Source organism: Amyelois transitella, chromosome 27, assembly GCF_032362555.1.
Source record: "Amyelois transitella isolate CPQ chromosome 27, ilAmyTran1.1, whole genome shotgun sequence".
Classification (NCBI taxonomy): domain Eukaryota; kingdom Metazoa; phylum Arthropoda; class Insecta; order Lepidoptera; family Pyralidae; genus Amyelois; species Amyelois transitella.
The window spans coordinates 4090274-4113190 of record NC_083530.1 but is presented as its reverse complement, the minus strand read 5'-3'; the positions used below and the strand labels follow the sequence as shown (position 1 = coordinate 4113190).

Here is a 22917-nt window from a genome sequence, read left to right as displayed (position 1 = left end):
TTAAATAAGACGAATTCCAAAACGATGAATTACCAGTTGCTGCATTTTCTCATTAGACCAGGTTAAAGCCGTGGTCACGGTTCGCAAGCGGACGCTACCCCAATTGAACCGCAATTGTAGGCAATACGCAACGTTACTTTCGCCCGCTACGCGCCGGTAGCCATGCCACACACGTAGCGGTGGGGGAAGTCACGAGCGGAGGCGGGTTTACGTCTAGTGAGAACCTAAATCGCTTCAGCTACGTTTTGTTCAAGCGTGGTACAAAGGAAAATCGACGAGTTTGCGTTGAATTTGGTCGAATTTAGATGAGGTAAAAGAAGTATGTAGTGATTTATGGCAGGTTTAAGATTCACTAAGCTCGGTCGAACTTATGGGAAATTAAGGGTATGTGGTACTTATGTTGAAGAAGCGAATTCTTGTTTAGCGAGACTTAGCAAGTGTCGAAGGATTAAGCATAAATACAATTTCTGCCTAACTTCTGGACTGTATTTTGTAATTGTGGGACTGGTTTCCTCGCTGCGGTAAATAAAACTGCTGTTCTTCCAATAATCGTGTATTCTACCCATACACCATAACAAGCAAGACAGAGAGTAAGGCATTTACAAAATATTTCTTAGAAAAATAAAAAATTTGGTGTCCCAATTATAATTTTCGGAGTCGAGCCTAAAATCTTACAACGGCTATGGCTCCCGTGGTTCATAAGGGGTGGTGACTTACTTTTCCTTGGCACTTATCTTAGTAAGGATTTACCTGCAAACTCAGGAACATGAGATTCAGTTGATTACACCTGCCAGTTTCCTTAAGATATTTTCTCTCACCAAGTATCGGTTAGCATCTAAACAAAGTGCTTAGAAAAGGAGTAATTGCTTCAAGGTTTAGTACCTTCACTAGTACCTACGCTTCAAGACATGGGTAATTCTATATTTGACAATCTTTAACATCGTTACATCTTATTTCGGAGGCAAAGAAATCTAGTGAAGTGTTCCGTCCAATAATATGCCATCCGCTAGTGACTTGTACCACACGCAAAGTACGCATAATGTCTAAACATAGGCTCAGTAATTACAGAGTACGCCATGCGTTGTATTACTTGCATTATATGTTAGTCGCGCTGGATTATAGTAAACAGCTTGACAATGTGTTCTGTTATTTCGCAACATACAAGATGTCGTAAGCCTATATGGTCTCGTCTTATTATTGGTTTTGTTATCTATTTCAAAGTTTATATAATTTGCGCTAGCATCACAAAACTAATCTCAATTTTCAAATAAATTAATCCTTTTATTCTCATTATAATTCCATTACGCATAATTGATACACCAGTAAAACACACGTATGAACGTGGCCTTTCAGTCTTATCAAGACTGTTAGCTCTGTCTACCCCGCGAGGAATAAAGCCGTGATTTTATGTATGTTATGTATGATATATGTAGTTTTATGATATAGTGTTACACAGTAAACACTATCTGAACACTTCATTCACTACATTCTAAACACGATTTTTCGTATTTTCCGCTCAATCCCACTAAAACCTTCAAGTTGTCCAATTGAATATGATTCTAACAGGTAAGCATTAAGTACTGAACAGTTTCATCCAAAAGTCCCAAGTTCTACCTTCGACCATCCTACATAAATGAATGATTGAATTTAAATTGGTTTTGATCGCGTAAGTTATAATGTATTTATTTTTACTGTATAAACAGTTATAATTTATTTATTTTTATACAAAAAACGTAAAGAAATCAAAATTACAAATAAAAATAATCCTCCGTGTCACATGAAGACATCGTACGCAGGATACTGGCAGTGTTCCCCCGCTGAATTGCGAGACTTGAGACGCTGAGTAAAATTTGGGTGCGTTTTTACGTACCTTAATAAAATTAGCATCCAGTCCCCAAGGGTTTTGATATAAAAGTATGTTTCTCTACTCTTAATTGATTCCATTAGTCATCATAACAAATTGTTACAAACTAATCACTTGATTTCCCAACATCCGTGGGCATCACCGTAATTATTGATCACTGCATTGAACAGAGACGAGACCTTCAAATATACTCACACGCCCACTATCAGTCAATCACCTTTCTTATTTCGCAACATAAGTTATAAACCCACGATTTTCGGTGCATCCTAAAAGTGAAATGATGAATCATTGTTTGATTTACTACTTACGAATTGGGTGTTAAGTCAATCGATCCTGCACATTGTGGTAGTAAATTTAATAGTCGTCTGCCGTGTAGTTTTGCCGGCACTTTAAAATATAACCACCATTGGATGTGGTGAAGGCGACTAAGGGATAGGCTATTCAAATTTAAATCTCATTCCATAATGATAATGCTATACAGCAGAACGTAGCCTTTCAGTATGTTCAAGACTGTTAGCTCTGTCTACATTGCAAGGGATATACGAGTAGATAACCATGACTTTATGTGTGTAAATATGTGTGTATGATTACAAACTTTGTATTGTTCTACGAGTATATGTAACATAGAATTCGGAATAATTATAAGACTATAGAAGTTCTGCTAATGCAAAATCATATGACAATGTAAAATAGAAACTTGCCTTGCCAATATTCAAAAGCAGATTGACTTTGAAAAAATTGCAAAATTATGTTATAGTTTTATCAAACAGTTACACTCTCAGTTATAGTGAAATTGTTAAATAATGATTATAACTTATAACATTACTTTCTCGATAAGAAAACTAAGCCACAAGCATTTGTGACCGCAACATTTTAGCGTTATATTGATACTTATTATTAAAATCATTATTATCTTACCACAAATATAAAGTAAAGATTATGCAGAATAAATGTTAAAACAATTTTAAAAAATGTGTAGATTTCCCGTTCCGTTTTGGACAGTCTACGATAATATTTGACTTTTAAATCAAAAGTTTTTGTATATGAGGAAAAAGAATACATATTTCTCAGTTTTATATCTATAATTAATTGGTGCCGTGTGGTTCCCGGCACCAATATAAAAAAGGAATAGGATTACCTCCATCTCTTTCTCATAGATGTCGTAAAAGGCGACTAAGGGATTGGCTTATAGACTTAGGATTCTTCTTTTAGGCGAAAGGCTAGCAACCTGTACATATTTGAATATCTATTTTATCAATGAGACGAACAGCTGAACGTGGCCTTTCAGTCATTTCAAGATTGTTGGCTCTGTCTACCCTGAAAGGGATATAGACGTGATGATATGTATGTATGTATATCTACAATTAATCATATTACGATATATAATAAATACTTATTGTTTTAAATTACTTTTCATAAAATATATTTAATTTCAGTGCTTATAAACAACACAATAAAAATTAAGTAAGTTAAGTAGATGTCAAATTATCATTTCACATCTACTTAACTATTAACAATAACTTGATAGATCGCGGAAAAATAAAATGAAAGAACAATATTAAATCATGTATTTAATATTCTTCTGTGCTTTCGCTAATATGTATAACAGAATTAATAGTGGGTTTGAAGTGGCGGAAAATGTAACTGTTTACTTGTAGGATATCAAACACACTGGTAATGAATTTTTTTTTGCTCGATAACCTTTATTTATTACTATTAACGTTAGTTCATAGAAAAGTATAGCATTTTTTAGTTACTTATATATAGTGGTATACTTTTGGGTGAGTCAGGTTTTCACTCAAAGCGACTTCCATCTGACCTCCGCAACCTTTGCAGGAGAACCAAACCCGTATTGGATCGATCATGGTTACACATCCAGTTGCCTTCCCTCACCGTAAAAGCATCGGTCAGTATTCAAACTAATGTACATAACTTCGAAAATAGCCATTGGTACATGGCCGAGGTGGGATTCGAACCTGGGCCTTTCTGCGCATCACGCATTTTAACCACCTTACCGATTCGACCAGCGACGCTCTTTTTATTTGTTACCGTAGTATTATAATTCTTTCTACAATGACGTAGATTACCACTAAGACATCTTTTTTTAGAAAATCTAATAGTAGAAACATACTTCATACACACAATGATGAATTCTCATGTAGCATTACCTATTTATGCATTTAGGTAAGAGATATTAAAATTATTTGCGTGTTCATATGTCTGGTTTACGCAAATCTTCATTTCTGAACAATAGATGCGCAGGCGGCGGTTCAGTGGGATGAGTTTTGCAACTGCTCGTAGGCTGCATTGTATGGAGTTTATCATGTTAAGTTATTTATCGAACTTACTCTTCAATGTCACGTGATTATTAATTGAATTATTAAGCACTTTATTTCCATTTGTCGGCCTTAATGGGATAGTGGCAGTGCGCTCGTCTGTGACACCGGAGGTTCCGGGTTCGAATCCCGGCCAGGGCATGATGAGATATGGAACTTTCTTTGATTGGCCTGGGTCTTGGATATATATAAGTATTTATTATAAAAGCTAGCTATTGCTAATTGCTAGCCCATCGCCTACAAGAAGAATCTCAAATTTATAATTCATCCATGGAAAAGATATGGAGTGATCCTATTCTAGAGTGCCGGGAACTGCACGGCACAAAAAACATTGGTTTGAATGCTAACCGGTGCTGATAATGCGTGATACATTATCAGTTTCCCTTTGGCTTGTTCACATCTATACTAATATTATAAAGCTGAAGAGTTTGTTTGTTTGTTTGAACGCGCTAATCTCAGGAACTACTGGTCCGAATTATTGAAAAATTCTTTTTTGTCGAATAGTCCATTTATCGAGGAAGACTTTAACATTACGCTGCAACTATAAGGAGCAAATAAATAATGGAAAATGTGAAAAAAAAAAACGGGGAGAAATATTCATCTCTGAGAGCTTCAATGATGCCCATAACTAATCCACACGGATGAAGTCGCGGGCACAGCTAGCATTGTATACAACCCGAGTTATATTTCCCATTTTTGTCTGTCAAGGCCCTCCCCTTGTGCCCGCTTAATTCACGGCAATTGATAACAATATAACTAAATAACAATTTTATCAAACTTGACATTGGTTCGTTCTTGTTTTCTTTTTGTGCGACCTTTTTTATCCTCAACTAGCGACCCGCCCCGGCTTCGCACGGGTAGCATTTATTTAATCTAACATTTCAGACATAAACAAAATCCGTCCAAAACCTTCCGAGAATAGCGCATACATACGGACAGTGAAAATAGGGGAACTTTATAATATGCAGTGATCCTAATGTGTCTGCAGCAGATTTTTTTAACGAATGTGCGGATTTTGTTTGTCAAAATTACAATTTATTACAATTACAATTTCAAACAGTTGTCCCCGGTTAACACAGCAACATACAATTTATCAAATACTTATTTCGAATGAACTTGGAATTGAATGAACTTTAACTTTCAATGTCTTGGAAATTAACAGCTCCAGATAACTTCGAAATTTTCATTACGACAACAAAATTAAATGATCTCTAAATTTATTTAAAGAAAAGAAGAATTATCTTGAAGCGTAATTCCATCATTGAGACATTGGCTGTATTTTTGATTTGGGGCTTACAGTCTTTTCGAGGCTGACTCTGTTTACCCCGTAAGTAAAAAAAAAGTGATAAATATATATATGTAAAAAAAAATAAAAATACATATTATCATGAGAACAATTAAAAAAAATCAAGATTTTCATAAAAAACAATTGAATAATAATATAATAAATTACCTGACTTCTAAAAAAAGACTGATAGGCCACGCTCAGCTATTTAGCTTAATGATAGAATTGAGATTCAAATAGTGACAGGTTGCTAGCCCATCGCCTAAAAAAAGAATCCCAATTTTGTAAGCCTATCCCTTAATCGCCTTTTACGACATCCATGGGAAAGAGATGGAGTGGTCCTATTCTTTTTTGTACTGGTGCCGGGCCGGGAACCACACGGCACAAAGAAACACGTTACCTAACATAAAAATAAATAATAGTTTAAAAAAAACTAAAAAACTACGCTTTTATTGCTAATCAAACTAAAAAATAGAAAATAAAAATTAATGACAAAGGAATTCAGTAGTAGCAAGTCGAACAATCAGTTATAGTCAGTTGTAGTAGTAATTACCTCGGATTAAAATTATAACAAAATTAAATTTATAAACAAAACAATTTAAATCAGAGTAAAAAGCGTGGGGTGCCTGATGTAGTAAATATTAAAATCATTCTATTAGCATATATTTATGACAAGAGAGTTATGAAAATGAAGTAAAATGCACCCCACGCTTTTTACTCTGATTTAAATTGTTTTGTTTATAAATTTAATTTTGTTATAATTTTAATCCGAGGTAATTACTACTACAACTGACTATAACTGATTGTTCGACTTGCTACTACTGAATTCCTTTGTCATTAATTTTTATTTTCTATTTTTTAGTTTGATTAGCAATAAAAGCGTAGTTTTTTAGTTTTTTTTAAACTATTATTTATTTTCTATTTTTTAGTTCGATTTGCAATAAAACGGGTAGTTTTTTATACAATTATTTTTTGGAAGTTAACACTTCTGGTATAACTATCTTACTAGAAAAGACTTTCGCAACCATGCGCCCATCGCCGGAGGTTTTCACAACTAACTTTCTTAAAGTTATATGTGGCCTGATTGGATTAAATCTCATAATATTCTCATCATCATGATTCTTTTTAAGGCGATGGGCTTGCAACCTGTCACTATTTGAATCTCAATTCTATCTTAAAGCCAAATAGCTGAACGTGGCCTATCAGTCTTTACAAGACTGTTGGCTCTGTCTACCCCGCAAGGGATATAGACGTGATTATATGTATGTATGATGATTGTTAAACCCAGTTGAAAAGAATTTTATAGTGATAAATCACTGTTAATAATATTTTTGACTATCCAGCAAACGTAATAATTTTCGATTGTGGCCTTGCCAGGAATCAAACCACAAGATTAAGAGGCAGATTGATACAGGAACAAAAATATTTCAAACATACCTCCACTGCCTTTACAACCAGGAACGCAACAAAGTTTATCTGAAGACATCGTGGCACTTTTGTTGTAAAATCTGTCTTTCACAAAAACAAACACAAACTTGGGACTCCTATCTCAAATAATAAGGTACTTTTTACAGGAGTCCTATCTCAAAATATCTGCACAACACAGTAAACACAGTCAGAGTCCAATCTCAGATGATAAAATCACACGAATATCCGGAAGAACAAAGCTCGACTCAACGGAAGATTCCAAACTCCAAATAACGACAAGTTATCAGCACAAAACAAAGTGCAAATAGGTAAATACACAGGCACCGGTAAAAAACAACAGAAAGAAAGTTTACAGGTGATCGAATCGAATTCAATCAAAACTTACTGCAAAACTTATTTGACATAAAAAACTGTCACTCATTTTCCAAACGAGTATTACAGTGTTGCTATTATAAATAGGCAAAAGATACCTAATGTTAATTCAAGAATTGCATTAATATGTTAAATACGTATTAAATATCGCAAAGTTCTGTAGGTAGTAACTTTATTCTTGAATTTTTGTAAATTTAGTTGTTCAATTTTCATTTATTACTTTTGTTTTATTACTTATATATTTTTTATTGTTTTAAAATATTCTACTAATTCTACTATGGTTTCTAATGGTAATTCTAAATGGAGCAATGCGATGAAATAAAGAAGCCTCAGGTTAATAGTAACATTATATGGAAATATATTACATCTCTTTTTGACTCATTATACGTCAGAACTTCTTGGTTTCTTGTATGGAGATTACTGGCACTGGTGCTATCTCTGTCTCTCTTACTCTCATACGAAGGATCTAAAAATGAATTTATTAATCCTGGCAGTTTTAATAAGGATAATGAGAAACTATTATCAAAATATTGCATTGTCATCGGTCCTTGATACGCGTGCAAAGTTCCAAGTTGATCAGACGTTTAGAAATCAGTGAAAATTAAGCTCAAAGATTCCGTTACATACATACATACATACATACATACATACAACCCAAGCTAATAAAAGCGTAGTAATGAGGCGATGTTAACCCTAGTGTTCCTCTAAATGTTTTTTCAATCGCCACCAATTACTTCATAGATCGAATCAGTTCGGTGCCACGCCTTGACGGTCTTTATTCAGGTGTATTGGCGAAACTAATAGCGTTATGAAACGGTGTTAGGCGAATTTGAAAAAAAAAACCTGCTGAAGTTTGAGCGTTGTGTTACGTTAATGAAAATTATGCACGACTTTGTTGTACAAATCAGATATATATATAAATAGGTATTCAGACAATATTTGACACAAGTTTTTTTTTAATTGTTTACTATTTTGTAGAAGCTTAAGTGGAATCTCAATTCTATCAGCTTAAAGAGGCTTTTGAGTATTATGATTAAGTACACGTCGTATTGGCTCTGTCTACTTCGTGAAGGATAATAATAATAATAATAAATAAATTCGTTTATTCAGTAAATACACGTTTACAATGCATGTCGTTGAGGCCTTCTAGTAGGCATAGCAATACCTGTGTCAGAACACCTCGCTCTTCCATAACATAAAAATAATAATAATGTGTTTTACTGATACAATGCAAGAGTATATATCTAAACTAAATTATAGGGTAATAACAAAATAAAATGTTTTTGTGTGTGTTTTTGTACGTGTCTGTTTATGAATGTCTTGTTGTACTGCTTTTAATTTAAACGATGAAAGAGGTTCTCAACCTCATCATATGTAAGTTTCTTGAGCCAGTCTGTCAACATGATTTTACATTCTTGTTTTGATTTAAAGTATAAGTAAGGATATAGACGTGATAAGTATATTGGAAGGAAATGCTTTTTGCATTAAGTTTACCTGTTGTTTTAAGATTCAATAGATCTAATATTTTTATAAACAAACATAAAACCACGCCTCTTTCGAAACAGATACTTCAATCAATATGAATATCTTGGAAATTTCAATCATTATACAATATGGATAAGGTTTTTCCTGCTACCAGAAGTTGGCATATCATTTTTTCAAAATTTAAAAAAAAATCCTTTTACTAGAACTTTTTCTTTTTTTTTGATTATTGATTTTTCTAAAACCCACCAGGAACTATAGAACTAACTATTGTGGATGCGAATAGAACTCTTACTGTCACAGGCAGACACCGGGTTCCTCTTCAGCGGAGGTACGTTTGCAACCAGGACTAACGCCGGGAGTACGATAATGTCACACACTAACTGTCAACCATAGTGAAGATATTGACGCGCTCAGCCAATAGCAGCGAGGAAACTAAATCGCGCAAACAAAGATTTCACGGATTGGAGCATAAATACAATCCCTGACACAACATCGTCGGAGCCGCGGTTCCCCAGGCATCACCCCTAGCCTGGCGGAAGATCTTCCCTTTGGTCCCGAATCATCGCTCCCACTACAGGAGCTCCATTTATCTGTCAGTCAGATTGAGCAAGTGCAGACAAAAAGCACACTTGCGCAGCACTAAGAAATCGAACGTGCCAACATGTCGTCACTTGCCAATAATAATTGTAACGCTTTATTGCCTAACTTGAATATTGTTTGGATTCGTTTAGCAAGATACGTTTATTTTATGTAATAAGGCTTGTTGGGGTCTTATTGTACTCTTAAAGCGAATGGTAAGTAGGTAGTATTGAGTTAGCCTCGAAGTAAGTTCGAAACATGTGTTACGAGATACTAACTCAACGATACTATAATTTATAACAAATACTTATACAGAAAAAGTTCTTTTCTCATCATGCCCTGACCGGGATTCGAAACCGGGACCTCCGCAGTCACAGATAAGCGTACTACCGCTGCGCCATAGAGGCCGTCACTTTTGGTTCTGTCTTCCCCGCAAGGGATGTAGATGTTATTATATATGTATATGTAATAGAGTGTGAAATAATATAAATTGTACATAAACATTGCAATGGCTTGCTTGTCCTGTTTGTGTGTCGACCACAATGTTCCGCTGAATGACTGTCATAGTCATGACTGATGTAATTATAGTCAAACCGACCTCCTTGAGAATGAGACGATGATTATATGGTTTTCATGTGGGTAACTTATGCTTGATACCGACGAGCTTGCATGGATAGAATCAGAAAAGAATAGATTTGTTTTTTAAAAATGGCGGGGCCCCCAGATTTAAAAAACCGCAATAAATAGTGTTGGTATTGTATTGGGCAAACAAACTGCCGAGGTTGTTAATTCAGAGAATGATTGAAAATTTCTCTAGACAACATAATTATATCTTGCTTCTAAACATTACAGTTTTGGCGGAACGGAACGATTTGCTAAATTCTCTTGTTGATATTTAAGTAGGTACTTATCAACTTGAATAAAAATTGCTTTATGTTAAAATAGATATTATAATTGTCTTGTGGTTTTCGACACCAATATAAAATGCAACTCCACCAACACTCCATGTCTTTCCCATGGATGTCGTTAAAGGAGGCTAAGTGATAGGCTTTCAAACTTGGGATTCTTCTTTTAAGCTTTGGGCTATGGCTAAGGCTATTTAAATCTCAATTATATCATTAAGCCTAACAGCTGAATGTGGTCTTTCAGTCTTTCAAGACTGCTGTCTCTATCTACCCCGCAAGGCATATAGACGTGATTATATGAATGTGTAGCGATAGATTCTAAGCTTACTTGATAGAAGGTGAAGCGCAGTCAGAGTAAGAGAATAGGGAAATGGATATAGGATGAAATAAAAGAATTAAATTAATATTCAAGCGTATAGCAACAAACGGGCCAAGAAATACAATCGGATTGACACTTGTCAAACTGTCATTTTTTCATTTTACTTGTCCGCCGAATTTATGGCAGGACGAAAGAGTTCCGCGTATGAGTAGTGATATAGGTTGTCCGTTTATTACTAAAATATAATTTTATTTATTATTTGATGTATATACAATTAAAACTAATAAAATTATTATGAAAATCCCTACATCATTTTTTTTTTTTTTTTTTTTTTTTTTTTTTTTTTTTTTTTTTTTTTTTTTTTTTTTTTATTATCAATATTATAGTAGATGTCCGAAATCAACGCCTTATCGACGGTAACACTATGGTCGCGACCGTGGCTTCGCTTGCCTTTAGTAACGAAAGTATTTCTTCCGTGAAGGTGGTTTCTGGTAACTCTGTCTATCACAACATACTAGCAAAATTTCCCGAAATCACTCGCCCACATGGAATACAACGTACACTGCACCACAACACTGTCCATCACATCCGCACTACACCTGGGCCACCGGTCTCTTGCACTCCCCGTAGGCTTTCGCCTGATAAACTGAAAATTGCTAAATCGGAATTCGAGTCTATGTTACAGAATGGTACTTGTCGGCCTTCCGAATCAGCATGGGCTTCACCCCTTCATCTTGCGCCCAAGAAGGACAATGGGTGGCGTCCTTGTGGGGATTACCGCATGCTGAATGCCCGGACAATACCCGACAGATACCCCATTAAACACATTCATGATTTTTCCCACTCTTTATCAGGCTGCACCGTCTTCTCTACCATTGATTTGGTGAAGGCCTACAACCAGATCCCGGTCAATTCAGACGACATAGCGAAGACAGCGATCACAACGCCGTTCGGTCTTTACGAATTTCCGTTCATGACGTTCGGACTTCGTAATGCCGGACAGACGTTTCAGCGATTTGTCGATGAGATGCTGCGGGGCCTGGATTTTACCTATGCATATCTGGACGATTTTCTGGTCTTCTCGAAGGATCAGAAGACCCACGAAGAGCACCTTCGTCAACTCTTCGAAAGACTCAAGCATTACGGCATGGTCGTCAACACGGCGAAGTGTGTCTTTGGCGCGTCTGAGGTAACCTTTCTAGGCTATAGAATTTCAGGTAAAGGTACCACACCCCTACCTGAAAAGGTCGAAGCCATCACCAATTTCCCTGTCCCAAAGACGGTAAAAGAACTACGCCGCTTCTTGGGTATGGTAAACTTTTATCGTAGATTTATTTCAGGCGCCGCTAAACAACAAGGTCCTCTAAACGCACTGCTGACAGGATCAGTCAAAGGTTCACACCCGGTACATATTACTGGTAAGTCACGTGAGGCTTTTGAAGCCTGCAAAGAAGGTCTGTGTCAGGCCGCCTTGCTGGCTCATCCCAAGTGTGACGCAAGGTTGGCGCTTGTTACTGATGCGTCAGACAGAGCTATCGGTTCGGTGTTACAGCAACAGTCTGATGGTGAGTCCTGGGAGCCATTGGCATTTTTCTCTCGTGGGCTGAGTCCTTCCCAACAGAAATACTCACCCTACGATCGAGAATTGCTCGCCATTTATGAGAGCATAAAATATTTTAGGCACATGCTCGAAGCTAGAACTTTTACAGTCTACACCGACCACAAGCCCCTGACTTTTGCCTTCCAAAGTCGAAAGGAAAACTGCTCGCCAAGACAGTTCCGACACCTGGATCTGATTGCGCAGTTTACCACCGACATTCGTCACATCTCTGGTAAGGACAACGTGGTAGCTGATACTCTCTCGCGAGTTGAGGAAATTTCCCAGCCAATCGATTCAGAACAGCTGGCTGCTGCTCAACGTTCTGATCGTTCTGATCCAGAGCTTAGGCAACTTGCAGAAGGTACGACTTCATTGTGCCTTAAGAAAGTCAGGATTCCAGGTTCCAACACAGAGCTGTTTTGTGACACCAGCACAGACATGGTTCGACCGTTTGTTCCCAAGCTGTTACGGAGAAGGGTGTTCGAGAGTCTACATTGTCTCAGCCACCCTGGTGCCAAGGCAACAGCCAGATTGGTCTCTGAACGTTATGTTTGGCCGGAGGTGAAAAAGGACTGTAGGAACTGGGTGAGAGTATGCATAGCGTGCCAACAGTCTAAGATCACGCGTCATACTAGTGCTCCTCTCAGCAACTTCAAACTTCCTGCAGCTCGTTTCAAATTCGTCCATATTGACTTGATCGGACCATTACCTTCATGCCAAGGTTACAAGTATTGTCTCACAGCCATTGATCGTTTTACGCGTTGGCCTGAGGCAATACCCTTAGAAGAAATTACGGCCGAGGCAGTTGCAAAAGCCTTACTCAGTGGCTGGATTTCTAGGTTTGGTTGCCCTGCTGATATCGTGACAGATCGTGGCAGACAGTTTGAATCAGCGTTATTCGGAAATCTTTCACGCATCGCTGGATTTACTCATCGCCGAACAACCGCCTATCATCCCGCCTGTAATGGCCTCGTGGAAAGATTCCATCGGCAGCTGAAATCTGCCATAATCTGCCACGGTAACACAAATTGGATCGAGTCTCTCCCTCTCGTATTGCTGGGTGTCCGCAGCGCGTTCTAGGACGACTTACGAACTACCTCAGCAGAAATGGTGTATGGCGAACCGTTGCGTCTGCCAGGTGACTTTTTTGATTCTGAAACTGACTGTTCCTTAGACTTGACGGAGTTCACTTCAAGACTTAGGAATATAGTCCAAAGCCTGAAGCCCACACCAGCCTCTCATCATGGGGGAAAACGTCCCACATTCGTTTTCAAGGAATTAACCACTTGCACTCACGTATTTTTGCGTGATTGCACGGTTGGTGGCGCCTTGAAACCTGCATATTCCGGACCATATGAGGTACTTCAGCGAGATAATAAGGTATTCACTATCTTGGTTGGGGGTAAAAGAGTCACGGTATCGATAGACCGAGTCAAGCCGGCCTACATACTGTGTGACCCAGACACCACTCCATACATACCTTCAGATCACGCATCACACAAACATACTTCACAAAAGCATGACAAACACGACACCGATACACGTCATGTACCACAATCAGAGAATCAGAACCCACCTGATCGAGAAGTAAATACTAAAACTAGATCAGGTCGTAAGGTAAGATTCCCCGACTATTATCGCCCTTGACGGTCTCAAGGGGGGGCTGATGTAGGGATTTTCATAATAATTTTATTAGTTTTAATTGTATATACATCAAATAATAAATAAAATTATATTTTAGTAATAAACGGACAACCTATATCACTACTCATACGCGGAACTCTTTCGTCCTGCCATAAATTCGGCGGACAAGTAAAATGAAAAAATGACAGTTTGACAAGTGTCAATCCGATTGTATTTCTTGGCCCGTTTGTTGCTATACGCTTGAATATTAATTTAATTCTTTTATTTCATCCTATATCCATTTCCCTATTCTCTTACTCTGACTGCGCTTCACCTTCTATCAAGTAAGCTTAGAATCTATCGCTACAAATGAATGAAAAAACATGTGTGGTTCCCGGCACTAATACAAAAAAGAATAGGACCACTCCATCTCTTTCCCATGGATGTCGTAAAAGGCGATTAAGGAATAGGCTTACAAACTTGGGATTCTTTTTTAGGCGATGGACTAGCAACCTATCACTATTTGAATCTCAATTCTATTATTAAGCCAAATAGCTGAACGTGGCCATTCAGTATTTTCAAGACTGTTGGCTCTGTCTAGCCCACAAGGGATATAGACGTGACCATATGTATGTATGTATGAAAAAAATATTATGAAAAGGGGAACTGCGAATAAAAATTAATTTTGGGAAATCCTTACTTAGTGCAACCCTAGACCACACATAGAGAACCTACATGCCTAATTTCAAAATGTAAACCTAGTGGTACTGTGCGTTGATTACTCAATTAATCAGTTAGTCAGAGACGTCTTTCATATGTTTAGATAGATAAAGATACTCGTACCTTTTAAGATGATGATACAAAGCTTTAGAAATCATATTAAATTTTAACTAATACTACCTAACTATAGATTTGGAAAGTTCCTTCTAATTATCAAAATTTCTTTCATCATCTTGACATGTTGAAATGAGAAACCCTCGAAAATAAATCATTTGATCGAAAAGAATTAACAGATAATAAAAAAAAAATTTTTTTTAGAAGAATAAAAATTAGGCAATTTCTTTGATTGTAACTTTGAGTAGGTACTAATTTAAGATTTTATACGCTCTATAAATATGATATGCGTGTTCGGATCATATCAGATATAGTTATCGAATCGCTTTTTTACGAATAAGGAATCTTGCGCAGACTAAAAACTACCATCAAGTTTTAGATAGAGAATATATGTATGTATAAACATACTCAAATAAAAGTCTAAAGTAAATTAACCAAGTGAAATATACATTGAATTGAGGCTAAAAACAGAAAATATAATATGTTTTATTACATAAATATATGTTTTTTTGTATGAATGTTTATTAGATTTATTCTAATTATGTAGTGATAGTTACCTTAATAAATCTAAATAAAACTAATTAAAGTTTTTAACTAATGTGTTCTTATATTTTATTATTATTTGAGTCGTCGTCGGTGCCGTGTGGTTTCCGGCATTTTAGAATAGAACCACCAACTTAAAGTTTTTTCTGTTTGGTCAGCTGGTTGACTGGTAGAGAATGCCAAACGGCATTAAGTCCGCCTTTTGTACATTTTTGTTTTTGTGCAATAAAGTTTCAATAAATAAATAAATAAATATACCACTCCATATCTTTTCCATGGATGTTGGAAAATACGACTAGCGAATAAGCTTATAAACTTGGGATTTCTTTTGTAGGCGATTTGCGAGACTATTGGCTCTGGCTACCCTGCAAGGGATATAGACGTAACTTTATGTATATATATATATATATATATATATATATATATATATATATATATATATATATATATATATATACATACACATAAAGTTACTATTATTTATTCAATTTATTCAATCAATTAAACTTAACATAAAGTAGTGGCTGATCTTAAATAAGGGTTACAAAGGAAGAGTTGCAGCAAGGCAAATTGCCTTAGTTTTCCAATTAGATCTAAACTAATATCATAAAGCTGAAGAGTTTGTTTGTTTATTTGAACGCGCTAATCTCAGGAACTACTGGTTCAAATTGAAAAATTATTTTCGTGATGAATAGACCATTTATCGATGAAGGCTTTAGAGTATATAATATAGCAACGCTGCAACTATTAGGAGCGAAGAAATAATGACAAATGTGAAAAAAACGGGGAAAATCATTCATCCTTGAGGGCTTCATTGATGCCAAAAATAACTATTTTAAACGGACGAAGTCGCAGGCACAGCTAGTTAAATAATAAAATTTAACATACATACATATAATCACGTCTATATCCCTTGCGGGGTAGACAGGGCCTACAGTCTTGCAAAGACTGATGGGCCACGTTCAGCTTTTTGGCTTTAAGATAGGATTGAGATTCAAATAGTGACAGGTTGCTAGCCCATCGCCTAAAAGAAGAATCCCAAGTTTATAAGCCTACCCCTTAGTCGGCTTTTACGACATCCATGGGAAAGAGATGGAGTGGTCCTATTCTTTTTTGTATTGGTGCCGGGCACCACACGGCAAATAATAAAATAATAAAATTTAATAGCACTAATATTATTCTCTTGACGCAATATTTGACGTGATATTTTGCGCTTGAAGTTATGTTAGTTGGTACCTAATACCAATGTTACTTAAAAAGGTAAGTCAGTATATATTTAATTTTCTGGTTTTATCTAGGACGCTAATAAACAGTTAGAAAGCCCTGAATGTTACCTAGATCTCCAGATAACACTAATGAGAGACAATTGTTGCTATATCTTTACAAAGAGAAGATTTATCAAGATAAAAACTTCACAGTACGCATTTACATACATACCTCTTTTAAATCAATGAAATATTTGAGCTTCTAGTAACGAAATATTTTTTTTAAATTATACTGCTGAACGCGGGGTTTCAGTCTTTTCAACACTGTTGGCTCTGTCTATCCTGCAAGGGATATAGAGGTGATTATATGTATGTATGTGCACTAAAAAGGATTCCCGAAATTCTAATAGGAAAGGAAATTAACGTTTAGACCTAAATATATCTATCATAGATATAAACAAATGAAACTAGGAAATACATGAGTTAGATGGTATAAGGTGTCTTTTTTTAGTTAGAAAACAAAAGCGTTATAGTTTGTATAATTTCATTTACGTAATTTGAGTTGTAAAAGAATATTGTGGTACCAAATAACGAAGGAACAGATATAGTACCTATAAAAAGCAGTAATATTTCGCGTTCCTCAAAAACTTCAATTAATTCAACCAGGCAAATTGTTGAAAAATATTTTATTGTTTGTTAAAGTATATTCAAAATTTCGCTCGCTTTTCGTTTTAGTTGTATTTTATTTATTGCAATTTTAATTTATATTTAAATAAAAAAAATATATTTTATATTCAAGAGGCTCAATTATTTTATAGTTATTTAAATCTTAGGAACTTTTTAATATATTTATATTAAAACTAGCTGTCCCGGCAAACGTTGTTTTGCCATATAAATCACTTTTAAGTAATTTCTAGTTAAAAAAAAAATGTTAAGTGTGGACAACCCTTAACACTTAGGGGTATGAAAAATAGATGTTAGCCGATTCTCAGACTTACTGAATAATGAATGCATGCAAAATTTGGTTAAAATCGGTAAAGCCGTTTCGGAGGAGTACGAGACAAACATTGTGACACGAGAATTTTATATATAAGAAGTACTACTGTACTTACATTGTTTTGTGATCATACAGTGTGTCTGTCTACTGCTGTCTGCAGTATTCCTCTATTGTTACTTTTAATTGAATCTAATTACAGTAGTATTACGCAATTTGTATAAATTGTTAAATTGGGACCAAACGGAGTTTTCATTGTACCTAATTAGTTATATATCGGAATTTTATTTGGATAGGACTTTGGAATTTGAGTAGGAGTGACCAATAGAACTTGATAAGTAGACTTTGATATATGTACTTGTGGCGAGCTTGCATGAAGAGAGTTATGAATGTGGATGAAGCGAAGGAAGTATGCAGAGATCGTGGCAAGTGGAAAGAGGTAGTCTCTGCCTACCCCTCCGGGAAAGAGGCGTTTACTGTCAGTTTAGACACAACATGACTTTACAAATTTACATTAACTACTTGTATTTACTTAACAAAAACAATTCAATAGTATTTCCGCTGAAGCCGTTACAAGTAGAATTACAGAGAACAAAACTAAACACAATAATCAACTAATGATTGTCGAGGCTAGTCGAATTGACAAAAAATACAGAGCCTTCAACAAGGTTTTGAAAAAAAAACAAAACCAAACAAGCTCTCCTTTATGATCACGTCTTTACGGGGTAGACAGAGTCTGACCTCCGCTACCTTTGCAGAGGTACCTAACACACATTGTATTATGTTTAAAGCTGCACTGTTATATTCTTTAGTTCTTTGACATTTCCTTTGTCGCATACACACATACTAACATATAAACCCTTACGGGGTAGACAGAACCAACAGTATTTAAAACACAGAAAGGTCACCTTCAGTTGTACGGCACTATGATGGAATTGTGATTCAAATAGTGATTGGTTGATAGCACATCGCCTAACAGAAGAATCCCAAGTTTATTAGCCTTTGATTGACTTGATGTGCACGAGAAGAGATACAGCTAGCATACGCTATGTTTCAAATTCAAATTCAAAATGTTTTTTCATTATTATAGGACACTCCATATAACTTAATAATTGTCATACCTTTTGGTTTCACAACATTGGTTGACGTCAAATAAATTACTCAATACTAAGTTAACTGCCGCTTCTAAAGCGTCAGTGCAAAAGAAGCGGTAACAAACTGAGCTGCAGCATTTTCTTCAACAACGTCAACTTCGCAACTATCCAAACTTAGAATAGAAATGTGGGCGAGAGAATACAATTGATTTATATGATATTTTAATAATAATAAAGATTATAAGTATATAAATGTATAATATATAAATTATAATAATATTTTATGCATTGGCTGGTTTTTTCGTCGCTTCCTGACCAATATAAGTACGCTATATAGGTTAGGAAGCGGACGGTGGTGGATGGTGATGATGAAGATAATTGATGCAGAAAACTGATCACAATAATCAACGAATGATTGCCAAGGTTGGTAGAATTGACAAAAACCACGACAAGGGCCGATGCACTGTGACTTTGCCAAGGTCCGAGGTCAAATTTTACTCAAAACATTAAAAAAACATGAGCTAACTACAATAAAGAACAATATTAAAAGTGAGCCGTACATACCTACATATATTACCTAAGTATATATCGCCTCTTTCCTGGAGGGGTAAGCAGAGACTACATCTTTCTTTTTAAGTCTTGTCTATTTTAGTCTTAAAATATAGATAATAAAAAATGGCGTAGGCTTAAGACCAATGACCGAAGCTAATGAGCGTCGTGTGATTTTGATTACTCACACGAATTTTGGTTCATGGCTTTATAATGATGAAAAATATACATACATTAAAGTTATAAAACTAGCAATTTGATGTCATAATGTGCATATTGTTAAATCAGTCTTGAGTTCAGTGCCGTGTGGTTCCCGGCAACAATAGAAATGAATAGAACCACGCTCCGTCTCTTTCTCATGGATGTCGTAAAAGGCGACTAAGGGATAGGCTTTTAGGCGATGGGCTCGGTAAGCCGAACAGCTGAACGTGGCCTATCAGTCTTTTCAAGGCTGTTGGCTCTGTCTACCCCGCAAGGGATATAGACGTGATTATATGTATATATGTATGCACATAATATATAATCACGTCTATTGGATTTAAGAAAAACGCCAGGTACTTTCATTTTCTAGATTCGTGTATATATTCAAGCATAATGCGTAACGATTAATTAAACAGTTTTCACACATCGCCAGCCAATAATCTGATAACGTTAAAAAAAAAGTAATTAAGTATACGTAAGAAGAACTTCACTTTTTACTCAATAATCTATACTTTGCATAAAAGTCTATTAGAATAAATGAATAATGATAAGATTAAAATTTGTTCAACATCGGTTCAGTACTTCAAATAATTAATTGATTTTTACCTTGAAGAGATAAGTTTGTTGTTTGATATTTTGAGGAAATTATATATTGCAGAATACCTACCTAAGAATTGAACTACCTTGAGACCGTCGGCTGTCGAATCGGTAAGTTGCCCGGTTAAAAGGCACAGGTTCAAATCCCAACTCGGCCATATAACAATGACTATTTTCAAAGTTATGTACATTAGTTTGAATACTAACTGATGCTCTTATGGCGAGCATCGTACTTCGAACATAATTCGGTTAGAATAATCACAAGGTTGGCAGAGCTATAGATAACAGTGGAAAAGCCACTCGCCTTAAGGCTTTCATCATTCCTTCTTTCTCAATTTTTTATGGAGAGGCACTTTTTCATCATATAATAAAAAGACACCATTGATGATGACAAAATGATGGTCATCGTGAATGTCAACAAACAATAATTTGATACTAAATTGTTGAACTTTTTTGTTCTCTACAAAAGAAATAGGAAGTAGTGTTGAGGTCATCTTAAGAACAAGTTATGGTCCATTTCAGAACAATAATTATCTTTTTGCTCATTATGTTAAGTATCATATTATTTATTCTTCAGATAAAATTGTATCTTCTGTTGATAGACTCAAAACGTTAAAGTTTTCATAAAAAAGTTACTCAGTACAGTTTTTTTCAAGATATTAAAATCAGAATCGTTTTTATTCTATAGTTTCTTTTACAGAGCAAATAAGGCGGAGGCGTTCTTTGCCCTGTGGTGTCTTCAAATGGCCTTGGAAATCTATCCAAGGTGGAAATGGTACATAAAAACAATAAGAAAATGGTGAAAAGTAAAAATTCCAAATTATTAAAAGTGACTTTTTATGTTATTTTATATAAAGCATTTGTAAATTTTATGTTATTGTATGTTTGTATTTTTGTTTGTTCCCCTTAGTATCACCTAAGTACTACTTTATCTGAATTAGCATTAGATTATTCCTGAGAAAAAAATGAATAAAACGTCGAGTCTGTTATTCAGTAAGATCAATTTTAACCTACATACTTGTTTATATTATACAAAAATTACCAAATTTCCTGCTTTGAAAGTCGCGGCGTGGAACAATAATTATATTCAATTTGTTTTATTTTTCTACGCTACTATTTTGTAGATTAAGATCATAATCTTGATAGCAGTTCTGCGCATGTGTAATGAAAACGTATGAGTCTGACAGCGGAAAGAAGAGGTTATCTGATTTGGTTTATATTTTCTATTTATTTAATTATGATAATTAAAGAATTGTGAGCGTTGGAAGGGCTGACTATAGACGAAGGTGTCTTTGTTAAATTTCTACTCAAGTTAATAGGTACAACTGTACTTGATAGATATTACAATTAATTGGTTCAAGCATTTTTAGGGTTACATGAGGCGTCAATAACAGTTTATTAATAAGACATCAACTATTTACATACACCAATTTCCAAAAGGTTTCCTGGAAGAGACAGCATAATGTGATATAAGCCTTAGGCCTCATCTCGCTTACCACCATGCAAATTAAGATCAATTCTATTATTATAGAATTGATCTTAATTTGCTTATTAGATTATTATTATAATAAAAAAATATTGCTATCTTTTCCATATCACCTAATTTAAGACATTAAATTTATTAGTTTAGTTTTAATAGAACTAGCCTTTGCCGGCGATATTGTACGCGAAAAATCCGATTCTGCGTTCCCTTTGGACCAATTTCAAATCGATTGATCTTTCAGCAAGTTCTTTCACTATAAAAATATCTTTGTTGTAAGAGTTGATTTTATAAATTTAAAAAGTACTTACGGTTGAGTAGTCGAAGACTCCACTTGCGCAGTCTTCACTTCAGTTTCCGTTGAACACAGCACCTTAAACGCTTCATCCTGCGCGCGCGCACTGTCAACAATCCTCACCGTCCTCTCCTTCCCCGACCCCGGCACACTGCGCACTTCGAAACTATTCGTCAAACTTTTCACTTTACCCGGGCTTGTAACACTCGATTGTCGGCTCGATAAATCGAAATACCGATCCTGCGCGTGTATCAGCTGCGTCACGGTGAACGCGGGAGTCTCATCGATTTTCGAATCGATTTGCGAATCGATTTGCGAATCGATTTGCGGCCCGAACAACTCGGTGTTGCGGAAGTATCTATCGTCCTCGATGTCTTTGCTCGGCGACGCTTCGTCTAACCGCGAACGAATCGTTATATCGAGTGTGTTTGTATTGTTCAGTCTGAGCGACCGTTCTGTAGCGAAAGCGTAAGGCGTATTAGCCAATTCCTCCTCTATGCTGTTGTAGCGGCTTCTGAAAAGCGACTGTGGCGTATCCCCACCACTGTCGTCATATTTGCCCCCGAATAAGTCGTACTGGCCGAAGCGAGAGTTGATGGAGTCGAACTTGGGGTCGGTTATGTCCGCTTTTTCAGGGGGTTCGGGTGGCTCCGGCTCCTTCGGGGTTCCCGATGGACTCATGTTGATGTGGAGAATCCCGTGCTCGTCCTTGTATTTCAGTTTTAAAGCCATCTTTGCTATCTTCGATGCATTTTGATATTATCTGCAAGAGAAATAATTTTATTTGTTTAATGTTTTTTTTTACGAGTAACTCTGGTGAAACTGCCTTTATAGGTTTGTTTGAAAATACATAGTCAGTCAACCTCTTTGCAATAAATAAATAGGTTAGAACTGGCCACCTATAAAATATTATGAAAAAAAAAAGAATACATCGCGGGAACGTTTGTTTTTTGTTACTTTTATTTTCAGAATATTATCATAACCTAAAGATCATCCGAGTTCTGTAATTTAATGTATATTTATGTCAATGAGTCCTTATAATATAAGTTCAGTGTTTTATCAACCTTATGTGCAGTTTTTCTTCATTTATTTACAACCCACATTTCACCATTAACCAAGGTTCTTATTAATTATTAAGCATGTTTGGTAAATCTTTTCATAATATGTACCTAAAGTTATAAAAATTTTCGCTCTGATTTAGTCTTTAATCTAATTTAAGCTTAAATTTTGTGTGTAAAAATGTAACAAAATACATGCAAACAAACTTTCGCACTTATTATTATAACTACGATAAATGAAAGATTACTTATTAAATTTATTATTCCTATG

At 35.7% G+C, this 22917-nt stretch overlaps 1 protein-coding gene across 2 annotated transcripts in view; it reads right to left on the bottom strand.

Annotated features, from left to right (window-relative positions):
* The window catches only part of LOC106130404 (protein stum), a 57196-nt gene extending 34876 nt beyond the window's left edge, over positions 1-22320 (bottom strand). For both annotated transcript variants that reach the window (XR_009657431.1, XM_060951996.1), the window contains exon 1: positions 21605-22320. Coding sequence is in view for 1 of the 2 variants with exons in the window: in XM_060951996.1 (XP_060807979.1) it covers positions 21605-22320 (716 nt within the window). In the remaining variant the exon portion in view is untranslated. The remainder of the gene's footprint in view (positions 1-21604) is intronic.
* Positions 22321-22917: the final 597 nt, after the last annotated feature.